Genomic DNA, 15,900 nt, shown 5'->3' with positions numbered 1-15,900 from the left:
TCGGATTCCAGAAAAGTCTGAATGTTTCCGCAAAGCACTCTTTTCCAGAAGGACTTGTTTCCTCCCGCAGGTGTGAGCGGGACCTGGAGCACGCTGTCCCCCACTATGTCACCACGTACTTGCCGCTGCTGCTGGTCTTCGTGGCCAACCCCATCCTGTTCTGGAAGACGGTGACCGCGGGTGAGTCACAGGGAGTGCTCCTGGGGCGGGACCATGGGGGTAAGTCTCTGTGCCTTGGGCTCATGTGGTGGCAGGTGTTGTGCTTCTGGAATCACTGGGACAGTTGCCCTCATCGGTCGGTCCCCCTCCACAGGACACGTGGGGAACGGGAGCGTGTATGATCACGGTGGTGAGCAGGCCCCTTCCGTGCTGGGCTTCGTCTTTGCCAGCGTCGTACAGCTCTAGGTGGGGACCAGTGAACTTCCGTTTCCATTGGGGCTCATCGTGGGTCTGCACTTGGTGTGCCCTGCATGCCCTGGGCGTGCCCTTGGAAAACTGTGGAGTCCGATGGGGCCGGGGGATGAGTCTGGGCTGAAGAGCGGTGAGCCTGGCTACTCCCAAGATAGGCTTGGCTTGTGTCTTTCCTCGGTCGGGCAGGAAACAGGAAGTAGAGCATAGGAAATGAGTCAAATGCAGTGCTAAGAACTGGAGAAGAAGGATGTTGTGAGCCAGCAGAAAGCCCTGGAAAGGCCTCTACTGAGACTGGGGACTTGGCATTCCAGTCCCCAACCACATCCTCATGGAAGCGTGACCGGGGGCAACCTCCAGCCTTAAGCCCCGGCCATCCCTCAAGTGCGGAATAAGAACAAGGAAGTGCGGGGCGCCAGGGTGGTCAGTCTGTTAAGCCTCCTGCAATCGAGCCTTGTGTCATCTTGGGGTCCGGGGATCAAGCCCTGCATCATCAGGGTCCCTGCACTTTGGTTGGGGGGGGGTTTCCTTCTCCCTCTGCCGCCTCCCCAGTGTGTGCACGTTTTCTCATTCTCAAATAAATGAGATCTTTAAAAAAAAAAAGAAAAAGAAAAAAGTGCATCTTAATAGGAGGTTGATTGAAGATGAGCTGTTGACTGTAGAACTTTTAAACGTTCAAAGGACTCTACCAGAAGGAATAGGAAATCATTGTGGGTCTTTGGATCCCTTTTTTGTCCCCTACGTCTGCATTTAAAAACAGTATGTTAAATACAGCAACTTTTTTTTTATATGAGCATGTAATGTGTTATTAGCCCCAGGGGTACAGGTCTGTGAATTGCCAGGTTTACACACTTCACAGCACTCACCATAGCACATACCCTCCTCAATGTCCATAACCCCAACACCCTCTCCTGACCCCCATCCCCCCAGCAACCCTCAGTTTGTTTTGTGAGATTAAGGGTCTCTTACGGTTTCTCTCCCTTCTGATCCCATATAGTTTCATTTTTTTTCCTACCCCCCAAACTACCCACTCTGCCTCTCAACTTCCCCATATCAGGGAGATCCTATGATAATGATCTTTCTCTGATTGACTTATTTCGCTCAGCATAATACCCTCTAGTTCCATCCACGTCATTGCAAATGGCAAGATGTCATTTCTTTTGATGGCTGCATAGTATTCCACTGTGTATATATACCACATCATCTGTATCCATTCATCTGTTGATGGACATCTAGGCTCTTTTCCATAGTTTGGCTGTTGTGGACGTTGCTGCTGTAAACACTCGGGTGCACATGCCCCTTCGGATCACTACGTTTGTATCTTTGGTAGTAGTATCAATTTGTAAATACCCAGTAGTGCAGTTGCTGGGTCATAGGGTAGCTCTATTTTCAACATTTTGTGGAACCTCCATGCTGTTTTCCAGAGTGGCTGCACCAGCTTGCATTCCGACCAACAGTGTAGGAGGGTTCCCCTTTCTCCACATCCTGGCCAGCATCTGTCCTTTCCTGACTTGTTGATTTTAGCCATTCTGACTGGTGTGAGGTGGTATCTCATCGTGGTTTTGATTTGTATTTCCCCGATGCCAGGTGATATGGAGCACTTTTTCACGTGTCTGTTGGCCATCTGGATGTCTTCTTTGCAGAAATGTCTGTTCATGTCCTCTGCCCATTTCTTGATTGGATTATTTGTTCTTTGGGCATTGAGTTTGATAAGTACTTTACAGATTTTTGATATTAGCCCTTTATCTGTACTGTCATTTGTGAATATCTTCTCCCATTCTGTCAGTTGTCTTTTAGTTTTGTTGACAATACAGCAACTTTTTAAGCAGATTTGCCTATAAGCGCTGAGTTAGTGACATCAAACAAATGAAAATCACATATAGGAAAAGACCTGGAAAGAAATGTATTAAGATGTACACAGTGCTGGTATGAGGGTGCACAATGGGTCATTAATTTTCCCTTAACATTTTTTATATTTTTCAACTTGTCTATAAGGAGAAATTTTTAATCTTTCAATGTTCCAAAACAGCAAGTGTGCATTATTATTATTATTATTTAAGATTTTATTTGTTTATTTGAGAGGGAGAGAGAGCTCAAGCAGGGGAAACCGCAGAGGGAGAAGCAGGCTCCCCACTCAGCTCGATCCCAGGATCCCAAGATAAGGGAGTGGGACTCGATGTGGGACTCGATCCTGGGATCCCAGGATCATGACCTGAGCTGAAGGCAGATGCTTAACCGACTGAGCCACCCAGGCGCCCCAAGTGTGCATCATTTTTAAAATATAAAATAAAAACTTTTAAGAACATAGTACTTAAAAAATATATGTAGTTCTTGAACTCAAAAGATCCAAATAAAATCTGGAGCTTAAGTGATAGTAGATCAGTATTGCTAGTCTCTTCCTTGTGACAAATATGAGCCTGGGTGTGTAAGGTGTTGGCATTGAAGGAATCTGGGTATGGGTCCGTAGAAACTCTCTGTGCTATCTCTGCCACTCTTATGTAAGTCTACAGTGATTTAAAAGTGTAAGTTGTAGGCGCACCTGGTTGGCTCGTTTGGTTGAACATCTGCCTTTGGTTCAGGTCATGGTCCTGAGGTCCTCGAATGGAGCCCTGCATCAGGCTCCTTGCTCAGCCTTTACTTGCTTGAGCTCTCTCTCTCTCTCACTCGCTCATTCTCTCCCTCTCTCAAATAAGCTGAAAAGGAAAAAAAAAAGAAAGTTTGACAGACTCTGCATCCCCTGGAGTCTGTGAGAACCACAGCTTGGAAGCTGGGAGGGAAGAAGGTGGTGTTGCGCCCACACGCTCTGCCGCCTTGGCTTACGGGCTGCCGTCTTGGCGGACTCCCTTCCCTGTCCCTCCGGAAATGCAAGTCGTGACCATTACATGCAGTTCCCCTCTGGTTTTTTGCAGTGGCCTCTCTCCTAAAAGGAAGACAGGGCATTTACACAGAGAACGAGCGGCGGATGGGTGCCATGATCAAGATCCGGTTTTTCAAAATAATGCTGGTTTTCTTCATTTGGTAAACTTTCTTTTATAAATTTTTTAAAAATTGCCACTGGGAAGGGATACGCAGTCATGCTTTTCCAAGTGTGACCCAGGAGTTTTTTGCAAAGGGAAGAGTCTTTGGAAAGGAAGTCTTGGACACTGCTCGGGTGCTTAGAGGAAATGCGCGTGAGACAGGAAGGCCAGTCCCCGGCATGTGAACTCCTGGGAAGATATGCACGTCTGCTCGGGTCACATGTAAAGCCCTTTGAACAGAAAAAGTCCCATGTTTAGTTTTGTTACAACTGAGAAGTGTGTCCAGTGTTTACTGCTGCTGCTAGGGCTAACTCCGAAATAGAGCACTTGACTACGCTTTTAAAATGTACCCGTTGAGGATTCCTGTATCTGACAAGAAACAAGGGCAAGGGTACATTTCTTGGTGTGAGGGCTCCGGGGCGGTCAGGAAGTGTAGAGAGCAATCTCTCTCTGCTCAGTTGGCCCCACCACCGGCACTCTGCCCCGAGTTTCAGGAGGAGGCTTTGAGCATGGATCTGTGACCGACGCGAAACACACAGGAATCCGAAAGGCTCTTGCTAGGGCGAATCAGTAGTTTGCAGAGCAGGGTGTGTCTTTGTGCTGTTAATAATGTATGTACCCGTGAGGACGAGGTTGGTTTGGACATTCTCCTAGGAGAGATGGAGACTGTCTCCCTCTAAAAATACACTCAGCCCATCATTTTCACGTTTGTTGGCCTACCAGCAATAGTAACATTAGAAAGTTTCAACATAAGATAGCGAGGTTTTAGGAGGTTTCCCTCAAAAAATTTCATTACCCTTCCAGCGAGACACAAGTTTTGGGTCATTTTGTATTGGGTCAGTCTATTTCATAGGCTGCTTAGATCCGCTCGCGCTGACTGGGGCGAGTGTTGCCCTTGGAAACATTTGTCGCTCTCTGCTACGGACATGAGGAAAGGAGTTACAGCTCTTAAATTCTGCATGCACTCGTTTCTGCTGATCGAGGGGGCCCCCTGCCCAGGACTTACGGGTGTTAGAAGACACATTCCGTGACCCCCTGCATTTTCAATTAGCAGTAATCGTGCCTCGGATAAACCTCATTGGCTATGATACTGCCACTGCACAAAGCTTGACCCCCTGCATTTTCAAGAAAATCCTGTAACGTGGGCTTGTTTTCCTTCCGACAGTTGGCTGCCGAACGTCATCAATGAGAGCCTTCTCTTCTATCTTGAAATGCAAGCAGACATCAACGGCAGCTCTTTGAAACCTGTCAGAAATGCGGCCAAGACCACGTGGTTTATTATGGTAGGGCAGGCTTGATTTTACACTTTTTTTCTTGGAAAGCAAAAGTCCGAAGGACAAAAACCGCTCAGAAGTATGGTGAATGAGTTTAACGGGTTCCCCGTCCCTCCATCTGGCTTTGATCTGTGAGCGAGCTCGTGCCTTTCGTTGTTGGGATCATTGATTAATGGGCACGGCTCCCATCAGCCGGTTAGGCGCAGTGTATCTGACCCTTCAGGCAGCCTCAAAATTGCAGGGAATTTAGCTTGAAGAACCGTTTCAGCCTGTAAAGAAGCCACAGGCGTGACGGTATTCCTTGTAACAGGATCCGTCATGACAAAGCAGGGTAGGCCGCCGCCATAAAAGAAACACGAGGGAATGGCTACATAAATTTCCTTTTTTCCCTCTTGACGGAATGGCGTGCAGGTGTGACTCCATGAGAGCTCTAGTATTCAGGGAAAACGCAAGATACGAACACGAGGCTAGTTACAACCACAGACTAACGTGTGTGAAGAAACGTTGGGTAGAAAAGCCCAGCAGGGGTAAGAGGTGCAGGGCGCGCCCTCCCTCCCAGTTCCCTGCCTTCTCCTCCTTCCCTGGCCCCTGCCTCCCTCTTCCTCCCAGTCCCCTCCCCCGCCTCCTCTGTTTTCAGGCTCCCCGGAAGGTGCTCTGCTTAAAGCCAGTGTTTGCCCGGCTGGCCGCAGACCAGCCCAGCGGCTCCCTTCCCCACGAGGCAGCCCAGCGGGCGTGCGGGCCGCAGACCTGATGCTCTCATTCCCACTCTGCAGCGCTGACCGACCCGTGCGTTCTCTCCTGCCTCCCAGGGGATACTGAATCCGGCCCAAGGGTTTCTCTTGTCCTTGGCCTTCTACGGCTGGACGGGCTGCAGCCTGGAGTTTCGGTCCCCCAGGAAGGCGATCCAGTGGGAGTCCGTGGTGACATCTGCTGGCGAGCGGACCTGCCTGTCCCCCGAGGGCTCCCACGTGCCCTGTGAGCATCCGACCTGCAGGAAGGCAGCGGGGGTCGGCGGGCACACGTCGGACGAGGCGCTGAGCATGCTGTCTGAAGGTAAGCCCTGTCTGTCGAGGCGGCTGCATCGTGGAGTCCCTGGGCCAGCCTGGAAGTCCTGTGTCCAACGAGGAGGTGACATGGTGTGGGGTGCGGGTTGGGGGTCTGCCCCGCGGTGATGTGCTTCAGGGCCAGCAGCTGACACCGATGCGAACCTGGCTCGTTAGCACCCACCTCTCTCTCTCGTGGTTTAACGCCGACTCCCTCGGTGCCTCCGCACGCCGGCTTCACGTTCCAGTGATGGAGCCTCACTGGCAGCCCTCAGTGTTTGCTTTCAGAAGGTGGTGTTGGCGAGAGCAGCGTTACTCTAACTGATGGCAGGAGTTTTTGTACAGTCCGAATTGGAAGTTTGGGAAATGACTTTTTGCTAACGTACCGGTCTCCTCCCTGTTGAGGCTCCTTGTAAGGCTTTGTTTTAGGCCCGTTGCAGTGCTCTCTTTTTTTTTTTTTAGATTTTATTTATTTATTTGACAGAGATCAGGAGGCAGGCAGAGAGGGGGGGAAGCAGGCTCCCTGCAGAGCATAGAGCCTGATGTGGAACTTGATCCCAGGACCCAGGGATCATGACCTGAGCCGAAGGCAGAAGCTTTAACCCACTGAGCCACCCAGGCGCCCCTCCTGCCCCCTGCAACTCTTGATGAGGACGGGTTTGGAAATCACCGCTCTGACCTCTGCAAAGCTTTAGCTGACCTAACCATTTGTAACCTACACGCAGATAGATCCGAAGGACCAGATCTCTGGTAGCGATAATGTTTCATTAGCCCACTGGTAGGTTCAGAAAGAGCCAGAGAGAATGTTGAAGAAGGGTGACGACGGAGCGTGTTCTGGGACATATAGGCTCCGTCATCTTTCCTCAGCTGACGCTGGGCTGGCAGAAATGCACCTGCCTCGTCCGTCAGCCTCTCGCCCCAACTACTGTGTCTGTCTTCTGAGTGAATCTCTCATTCCCAGCACTGTTGGCATCTAGCTCGGCGGGATTCTTTGTGCTGAGGGTGGCCTGGGCACTGTAGGACACGGAGCAGCCTCCCTGGCCTTCGCCCGCTCACTGCCAGTAGCACGCATCCCGACTGTGACCGCCAGCACTGTTTCCAGACATCAGCAAATCCCCTGGACACACAGTGAGCCCAGTTCAGAACGACTGTCTCGGAATAATGAGGCTGTCTGAAAGCTGGGATCCAAAAATTTGCTTTCCCCAATGTTTGCCTGAGCTAAGTGCGCGTAAGCGCGCACGCACACACACACGTGTGAAGCCACACCACAAGGCAAACCCATAAGATCCAGAAGACTTTGGAACGAAATAATGTTGGAATTGGGGGGAAGGGAAGGTACACTGACGCTATTTGGAAATGACGTTAGAATTTGTTTCCGTTCCTGCAGTTAGCTCCGGTGGAGGAGGGTTTGGTTTCAGATGACCAGGTCGCTTTATTCTCGGGGCTAAAACATATAGTTGAACTGATAGATTGGCTCCGTGAGACAGGTATTGTCTGGTTGTCATCGGAAGCCTCGAAGGAAAACTTTCTGGCTAAAGCGAAAAGGCAGGGCCCGTGTGTTTATTGACTTTCTCTCTGGTGCACATCCTTCGTCAAGGTGAGAGAACACCGAGGGGAGTCGCTGGTAGCGCGGTACCACCGGCGAAATGAGCCAGAAAGTTTGATCTCGATCCGTTCCGTTTTGCTGGATTCCCATCCTTGTGTTTCAGAGTGGTTGACCCGTCTTTGGAAGTCAACTAAAACATGAGAAATGACAGTAAAAACCATCCCCACGTGCCCTCTGCCCCCGTCACCACCAAGGAACAAGACCAGTCAGTCTCTCCTGGCTTTCTTTCTCTCAGCAAGCTATGGCTGAAGGTCAGAAGTGTTCACACAGCGCTTTTCGAGAAAGCTGACAGAGCCCGTAGAAACAGGATGTGCGTTCCTTCCGGCAGCTCTCTCTCGAAGCTTCTGTCTCTTCCCTCCTCTATGTAAGCCCTCAGCAAGGCTGATGGAATGGAGTGATTCACAGCCATGTTGTCACGCATGACGGAGAGTTTGTCTTTGAAATCTGAACTCCACTGGTTAGAGAGTTTGTATTTTATAGCACAGTGAGAAAAGATCTTAAAAATCTTGGCATTTGGATAATTAACGCAGGCACCGATGTTGGCATGCCCTCGTTCAGTGCCTCCAGCTTGTAGCTGCAGAGAAGGTTGGCCCTAGTCCCATGTTGATTTTGCCTCCCTCCTGTGCCGTTGTTAGAAGTTGAGCTATAATTCACATACCATAAAAGTCACCCTCTTAAACTGTACTTTCAGCTTCGATGGGTTTTAGTTTATTCACAGGGTTGTCCAGAACATTGTCGTCACTCCAAGAACAAACCCCGTACCTGTGTCCAGCCGCTTCCCCTTCCTTCCTCCCCTCAACCACAGGTCTGCTTTCTGTCTACTGGACATTTCATCCAAATGGACAAATATTTGTCCTTTTCTGTTTCCCTTCTTTCACTCAGCATCATGTTAGCGTCATGTGTTCAGGGTTCACCCACATGGCGGCTTGGGTCAAATATTTTTTGATCTTCTCTGATGTTCTTATGGCTGAATGATACTCTGTTGTATGGGTAGAGCCGTACTTGGTTCTGGTAGTAATGACCAATGAACTCCCCCAGCTCTGCCAGGCCTTGTGCTGGGAGCTGTATGGTGTGTGCACCAGAGACTGCCAACCGGGCGCCCAAGGATCTCGCAGTCTATAGAACAGAATGAAAAAGCGAGGGGAAAGGCGCCTCATTTGAGCTCAGGGCACGGTCTCTGGTAGTGGGTCAAGTCCCGAGTATGCCTCCGTGCTGGGCGGGGAAGCCTGCTTGGATTTCTGCCTTTGCCCTTCCCTGTTCCAAGCTCTCTATCTCTAATAATAATAATAATAATAATAATAATAATAATAAAGCTAGGAATAGAATAACTAATGTAAATACCGGTTGGAGAAAAGTTTGGAGGAAAAAGCAAATGACGAACGCTTTTTGGGAAAAATGAGGAATGCAGTTGGTATTTTTCATTGTGGAAAGAATATGTGTAAAAATAGGAGGTATTGACTGAAAGCCAAGTAATGTGTTGTTCATGTCTGTCGGGTCGGGCTTTTTGAGGGATGTTGAACCAAAGAATAAATGCAAAGTTAACCGCCTACATCAGCAAGACTATGCAGTAGGGGTGTGATGAAAGGGGAGAGATGTGTGAAGAAGGGGAGGGGTCTGACGGAAGGGGTGTAAGTCGGAGGGGAGGGGCCATACGGAAGGGGAGGGATTTGTGACTGAAGAAAGGGGTGTGAGGAAAAAGGGGCGGGGCAGGATTCAATGGGCGGGAGCGGATGGAATGGGAGGGATGTGTGGCGGAAGAGGCGGGGCCACAAATAAGGGGCGGGGTGTGACGGAAGAGGTGGAGCCCGAAGTATGGGGCGGGGTGTGTGACATAATGGGAGGGGTCTGATGGAAGAGATGGGGCCCTAAGGAAGGAGAGGAGTAAAACAGGGAAGGCATGGTTTGTGACGGAAGAGGTTGGGCCCTAAGGAAGGGGAGGGTTCTGTGACGGAAGGGGCGTGGTGCCTGACCGAAGACGAGGAGCCGAAAAAATAAGGGGCGGGGTGTGGCGAAAGAGGAGAGCCCGAAATAAGGGGCAGGGTGTGCGAAGGAAAGGATGGTGTCCTACGGAAATCGGAGGAGTATGTAACGGAAGGGGATTGGGGCCTGACGGAAAAGGTGGTGCCTGTGGCAGAAGAGGAGGGCCCAAAAATACGGGGCGGGGTGTGTGGCGGAAGGAGTGGGGCCCTGAGTAAGAGAAGGAGTATGAGAAAAAAGGGGCGTGGTTTATGACGGAAGAGGTGTGGCCCTAAGGAAAGGGAGGATTTTGTGAAAGAAGGAACGTGGTGCCTGAAGGATGAGGCAGGGCCCAAGTTACGGCGCATGGTGTGCGGCAGAAGGGGCGGAGTGTGCGGCGGAAGGGGAAGGGTCTCATGGAAGGGGTGGGGCACTACGGAAGAGGAGGGGTGTGTGATGTAAAGGGCGTGGTGCGTGAAGGAAGAGGTGGGGCCTGTGGCAGAAATGGCGGGGCCCAAAGAAAGGGGCGTGGCCCAAAGAAAGGGGCGTGGTGCATGACGTAAAGGAATGTGTCTGGTGGAAGGGGTGGGGACCTATGGAAGGGGAGGAGTGTGGGGTGAAAGGGGCGGGGTCTGTGTCGGAAGAGGTGGGGCCCTAACGAAGGGGAGGGGCCTGTGAAGGAAGGGGCGGGGTGTGCGGCAGAGGGGAGGTGCCCTACAGAAGAGGGGTGGTGCGTGACGGAGGAGGCGTGGCCTGTGGTGAAAGGGGCGGGGTGTGCGGCAGAAGGGGTGGGGCCCTACGGAAGGGGAGGGGCTGCTTGACGGAAGGGGAGTGGTGCTCTGACGGAAGAGGGAGGGGTGTTGCCAGAAATGAGGGGCGGGGTGTTCGGCGGAAGGGGCGGTGCCCTACGGAAGGGGCGGTGCCCTACAGAAGGGGCGGTGCCCTACGGAAGGGGCGGTGCCCTACGGAAGGGGCGGTGCCCTACGGAAGGGGCGGTGCCCTACGGAAGGGGCGTGGTGCGTGACAGAAAACGCGGTGCCCGAAGGAAGGGGCGGGGTGTGTGAGGGAGTGGGAGGGGTCTGGTGGAAGGGGTGGGGCCCTCCGGTGGGGGCGGAGTATGTGATGGAAGGGGCTGGTGCCTGGCGAAAGAGGCGTGGCCCGAGCGAAAGGGCGGGGCCTTGTGGACGGGGCGGGGTGTGATGGAAGATGGACAGGAGCGGGCGGGGCGCGATGGGAGGGGAGGGGTTAGGTGGAAGGGGCGGGGTCCGGCCGCAGGGGTGGGTGGAGTCTTCCCTTGGTCGCCTGTCTTGGGCACCTTTAAGCGCTGTCCTTGCTCTCCAGTCTGGTAGGTGGCGTGGCCGTCCCGGGCAGGAGTGGCCGGCCTAAGGACGGGGGACGGGGCGCTCTGCTCAGAAACCAAAGCCTTGGCACGCTTCGTGTCCTAGGACGCTTCGGGCCGTTGGTGAAGATCCGCGCCTCCGACCTGGGCTGTGTGTCCGACCACGGCCCTGGGGACAGTTTCAGGATGCCCTCTACCTGCCCCGGTCGGGGTGTCCCTGCGGCCACCCGCGTAGTCTTTGTAGAGGCTTCAGCGGCTCGCAGAACGTTGTGCCTCCCCGCGCGATCGTGGGCGCGGTGGTCTCCCCGGGGCGGGCTGGCGCGGCGGGATGGTGGGACGGTGTCATGCGCCCTCCCCCCCCCACCTGACCTCCCCACCCCTCCCACCCCACCCCACCCTCGCGGAACCCAGCTGAGTCTCAGGAAGGTCCCTGCGCCAGGGGTGCACCCGGGGGCGTGAAGTCCCGGGGAGGGCGTCGCCAGGGTGGTGTTGTGGCCGATGTCAGAGAGATGACCGCCTGTGCTCTCTTGGAGGGTTTTTGTGGTCTTAGGGCCCACGTTTGGGCCTTCAGTCCACTTTGGGCTTAGTTGTGTGTGCGGTATGAGGAAGTGGCCCGGGGTCGTTCCTCGGCGCGTGGCCGTCCAGTCCTCCCCGGCGCCGCTTGTGGAAGAGACGGTGTCTCGCTGATCGTGTATTTTTTTTCTCCTTTGTTGAAGACTCCTTGACCTTGCAGTCATGGGTTTATTGCTGGGCTCTGTCTTCTGTCCTGTTGGTCTGTGTGTCTGTTTCTTTCTGCCGGTCCCATATGGTTTTGATACTAGGGAGATCTCTTGACATGTGGGATCGCCATAGCTCAAGGATGCTTTGGCTATTCGAGGTCTCGTGTGGTTCCCTACGGGTTTTAGGACGATGTGTTCTAGGTCTGTAAAAAAGGAAAGCTGTTGGTGGTGTTTGCTTTTGTTTTCTGTGTTTTGTTATTTTTTTAATTCCAAGATTTTTATTTATTTATTTGACAGACAGAGATCCCAAGTAGGCCGAGAAGCAGGCAGAGAGAGAGGAGGAAGCAGGCTCCCTGCTGAGCAGAGAGCCCGATGCGGGGCTCGATCCCAGGACCCTGGGATCACGACCTGAGCCGAAGGCAGAGGCTTCGACCCACGGAGCCTCCCGGGCGCCCCAGGCTGTGGGTATCTTGATAGGCATTGCATTCAGTCTATCGACTGCCTGGGTTGTATGGGCATTTTACGGACACTCTTCCAACCCGCAAACATGGGTTGTCTTTTCTGTCTGTTGGTGTGTCCTCTTTGAGGTCTTTCGTGAGTATTTTCTAGTGTCCGGAGCACAGATCTCTCGCTTCTTTGGTGAGGTTTATTCCTAGGTGTTTTCCCGCTTTGGGTGCCATCGTCCGTGGGCCTGTTTTCTTTTTTAGAAGGATTTTATTTATGTGTTGGAGAGAGAGTGAGAGAGAACCCAAGAGGGGGCAGGGAGGGGTGGAGGGGGAGAAGGAGAGAAGCGGGCTCCCCGCCTAGCAGGGAGCCCCGTGCGGGGCTCGATCCCAGGACCCTGAGGGCATGACCGGAGCCGAAGGCAGACGCTTCGCCCGTGGAGCCACCCAGGCGCCCTGGGATTGTTTGCTTCATCTCCCTTTCTGCTTCTTCCTGTTCGAAAGGCAGTGGATGTCTCTGTATGGATTTTGTCGCCTACCACCTTCCTGGATTCGTGGAGGAGTTCCAGTCGGGTCTTCTGGAGTCTGGCCGGTCTCTTGCCTATGGTATGTCGCGTCATCTTCACGTCGTGAGAGCCTTACTTCTTTCTTCCCCATGTAGATGCCATTTCCGTGTTCCTTCTGACGTGATGCTATGGCTGGACTTGCAGGACGGTTTGGACTGACCGCGGTGAGAGTCGACGTCCTCGTCGCGCTCCTCCTCGTCCGGGGAAGGGTCTCCGCGTGATCCCCGCCGAGTGTGAGGTTGGCTCCGGGCTTTCCTCGGGCAGCCTTTATTAGGCGGATGCTTGTTCCCTGTAAACCTACTTCGTGTAGGGCTTCCCCCGGCGCCCCCCACCCCTCGCACTATCTTATTTATTTATCTGACACAGAGAGAGAGAGCGCGCGCACAGGCAGGGGGAGAGGCGGAGGGAGAATCGGGCTGCTCCCCGCGGAGCAGGGAGCCAGAAGCGGGGCTCAGTCCCAGGACCCTGAGATCAGGTCCTGAGCCAGAGGCAGAGGCTGAACTGAACTGACCGAGCCACCCAGGTGTCCCCGTGGAGGGCTTGTATCCCGAATGCATGTTGTTGTGGGTCGATAGCTTTTTCTCCGTCTGTTGAAATGATCCTGCGGTTTTTATCCTTTCTCCAGTTTGTTTTCTTAATCCTTTCTCTTGTCGGTGTGATGTATCCTGTTGACCGATTGGCCAATAGGGAACCGATCTTGCATCCAGGAGTAAATCTCGCTGCCTTGTGGTGAGGGGTTTCCCTAAGGCGTTGTCAGAGTGTGTTGGCCAGCCGTTTTTGAGGATGTTTGCCTCTGTGTTCATCAGAGATGCTGGCCTGCATCTCTCCTGTCCTCTTGTCTCTCTCCCTTTTTGTTTTCATTTTGATCTTTGTTTTTCTTTGAAGACTCGATTGATCGGTTGCTGGACTGATTTGTCAGATCCCGTGTGGGCGGGGCGGCAGGCAGAGAGAGAGGAAGGGAAGCAGGCTCCCCGCTGAGCGGAGAGGCCGATGCGGGGCCGGATCCCAGGAAGGACCCTGAGGTCATGCCTTGAGCAGAAGGCAGAGGCTCTCACCCAGTGAGCCAGCCAGGCGCCCCTCCCCTTTGTGAAAAGCATGTGCTTTTAGGAAGAGCCACTGCAAAGTCAGCCACCCCCATCAGCAAAGGTATTCAGTAGGGGTGCGATGGCAGGGGAGGGGTCTGCTGGAAGGGGTGGGACCCTGGGGAAGGGGGTGTGTGACGGAATGGAGGGGCGCTCCGGAAGGGGTGGGAAAAGTGACGCACGAGGGGGCGGAAGCGGCGGGGGCAGATGGAATGGGCGGTGTGTGTGACGGAAGGGGTCTGATGGGAGGGGCGGTGTCCGAAGGAAGGGGCGGGGTGCGTGAGGGCGGAGGCGGGGCCCGAACGAAGGGGCGTGGTAGGTGACGTAAGGGGAGGTGTCTGATGGAAGGGGTGGGGCCCTAGGGAAGGGGAGGAGTGTGGGGTGGAAGGGGCGGGGTCTGTGTCGGTAGAGGGAGGGCCCTAAGGAAGGGGAGGGGTGTGCGGCGGAAGGGGAGGTGCCCCACGGAAGAGGCGTGGTGCGTGACGGAGGAGGCGGGGCCCGAAGTAAGGGGAGGGGTGGGCGGCGGAAGGGGTGGGGCTCTACGGAAGGGGAGGGGTGTGTGACGGAAGGGGCGTGGTGCCCGACGCAAGAGGCGGGGCCCAGAAATGAGGGGCGGGGTGTGCGGCGGAAGGGGCGGGGCCCCCAAATGAGGGGCGGGGTGTGCGGCGGAAGGGGAGGGGTCTGGTGGAAGGGGCGGTGCCCTACGGAAGGGGCGTGGTGCGTGACGGAAGAGGCGGGGCCCGAAGTAAGGGGCGGGGTGTGCGGCGGAAGCGGTGGGGCCCTACGGAAGGGGAGGGGCGTGTGACAAGGGGCGTGGTGCCCGACGGAAGAGGCGGGGCCCGAAAATGAGAGGCGGGGTGTACGGCGGAAGGGGAGGGGTCTGGTGGAAGGGGCGGTGCCCCACGGAAGGGGCGTGGTGTGTGACGGAAGAGGCGGGGCCCGAAGCAAGGGGCGGGGTGTGTGAGGGAGTGGGAGGGGTCTGGTGGGAGGGGTGGGGCCCTAAGGTGGGGGCGGAGTATGTGACGGAAGGGGCGTGGTGCGTGGCGAAAGAGGCGGGGCCCGAGCGAAGGGGCGGGGCCTTGTGGACGGGGCGGGGTGGGATGGAAGATGGACAGGAGCGGGCGGGGCGCGATGGGAGGGGAGGGGTTAGGTGGAAGGGGCGGGGTCCGGCCGCAGGGGTGGGTGGAGTCTTCCCTTGGTCGCCTGTCTTGGGCACCTTTAAGCGCTGTCCTTGCTCTCCAGTCTGGTAGGTGGCGTGGCCGTCCCGGGCAGGAGTGGCCGGCCTAAGGACGGGGGACGGGGCGCTCTGCTCAGAAACCAAAGCCTTGGCACGCTTCGTGTCCTAGGACGCTTCGGGCCGTTGGTGAAGATCCGCGCCTCCGACCTGGGCTGTGTGTCCCGACCACGGCCCTGGGGACAGTTTCAGGATGCCCTCTACCTGCCCCGGTCGGGGTGTCCCTGCGGCCACCCGCGTAGTCTTTGTAGAGGCTTCAGCGGCTCGCAGTACGTTGTGCCTCCCCGCGCGATCGTGGGCGCGGCGGGATGGTGGGACGGTGTCATGCGCCCTCCTCCCCCCACCTGACCTCACCACCCCTCCCATCCCACCCCACCCTCGCGGAACCCAGCTGAGTCTCAGGAAGGTCCCTGCGCCAGGGGTGCACCCGGGGGCGTGAAGTCCCGCGGAGGGCGTCGCGAGGGTGGTGTTGTGGCCGATGTCAGAGAGATGACCGCCTGTGCTCTCTTGGAGGGTTTTTGTGGTCTTAGGGCCCACGTTTGGGGCTTCAGTCCACTTTGGGCTTAGTTGTGTGTGCGGTATGAGGAAGTGGCCCGGGGTCGTTCCTCGGCGCGTGGCCGTCCAGTCCTCCCCGGCGCCGCTTGTGGAAGAGACGGTGTCTCGCTGATCGTGTATTTTTTTTCTCCTTTGTTGAAGACTCCTTGACCTTGCAGTCATGGGTTTATTGCTGGGCTCTGTCTTCTGTCCTGTTGGTCTGTGTGTCTGTTTCTTTCTGCCGGTCCCATATGGTTTTGATACTAGGGAGATCTCTTGACATGTGGGATCGCCATAGCTCAAGGATGCTTTGGCTATTCGAGGTCTCGTGTGGTTCCCTACGGGTTTTAGGACGATGTGTTCTAGGTCTGTAAAAAAGGAAAGCTGTTGGTGGTGTTTGCTTTTGTTTTCTGTGTTTTGTTATTTTTTTAATTCCAAGATTTTTATTTATTTATTTGACAGACAGAGATCCCAAGTAGGCCGAGAAGCAGGCAGAGAGAGAGGAGGAAGCAGGCTCCCTGCTGAGCAGAGAGCCCGATGCGGGGCTCGATCCCAGGACCCTGGGATCACGACCTGAGCCGAAGGCAGAGGCTTCGACCCACGGAGCCTCCCGGGCGCCCCAGGCTGTGGGTATCTTGATAGGCATTGCATTCAGTCTATCGACTGCCTGGGTTGTATG

The 15,900-nt window shown here is 54.8% G+C and overlaps 1 protein-coding gene and 1 pseudogene across 7 annotated transcripts in view; one reads left to right on the top strand and one right to left on the bottom strand.

The window, feature by feature from the left end:
• The window catches only part of GPR143 (G protein-coupled receptor 143), a 104,222-nt gene that overhangs the window by 34,927 nt on the left and 53,395 nt on the right, over positions 1 to 15,900 (top strand). For 5 of the 7 annotated variants that reach the window (XM_032331842.1, XM_032331843.1, XM_032331841.1 and 2 more), the window contains 4 exons: positions 71 to 180; positions 3,318 to 3,426; positions 4,591 to 4,708; positions 5,509 to 5,752. In XM_032331842.1, the coding sequence (XP_032187733.1) occupies positions 71 to 180; positions 3,318 to 3,426; positions 4,591 to 4,708; positions 5,509 to 5,752 (581 nt within the window). Of the gene's footprint in view, positions 1 to 70; positions 181 to 3,317; positions 3,427 to 4,590; positions 4,709 to 5,508; positions 6,208 to 12,466; positions 12,696 to 15,900 lie in introns of those variants that run through there. The other 2 variants (XM_032331839.1, XM_032331837.1) reach the window with 2 other exon arrangements.
• On the bottom strand, positions 4,408 to 4,533 carry LOC116583727 (annotated as a pseudogene).

The sequence above is a fragment of the Mustela erminea genome, chromosome X, assembly GCF_009829155.1.
Source record: "Mustela erminea isolate mMusErm1 chromosome X, mMusErm1.Pri, whole genome shotgun sequence".
In the NCBI taxonomy this organism is placed as follows: Eukaryota; Metazoa; Chordata; class Mammalia; order Carnivora; family Mustelidae; genus Mustela; species Mustela erminea.
Note: the sequence above shows the minus strand (reverse complement) of the source record. Positions and strands in the feature narration are given on the sequence as shown.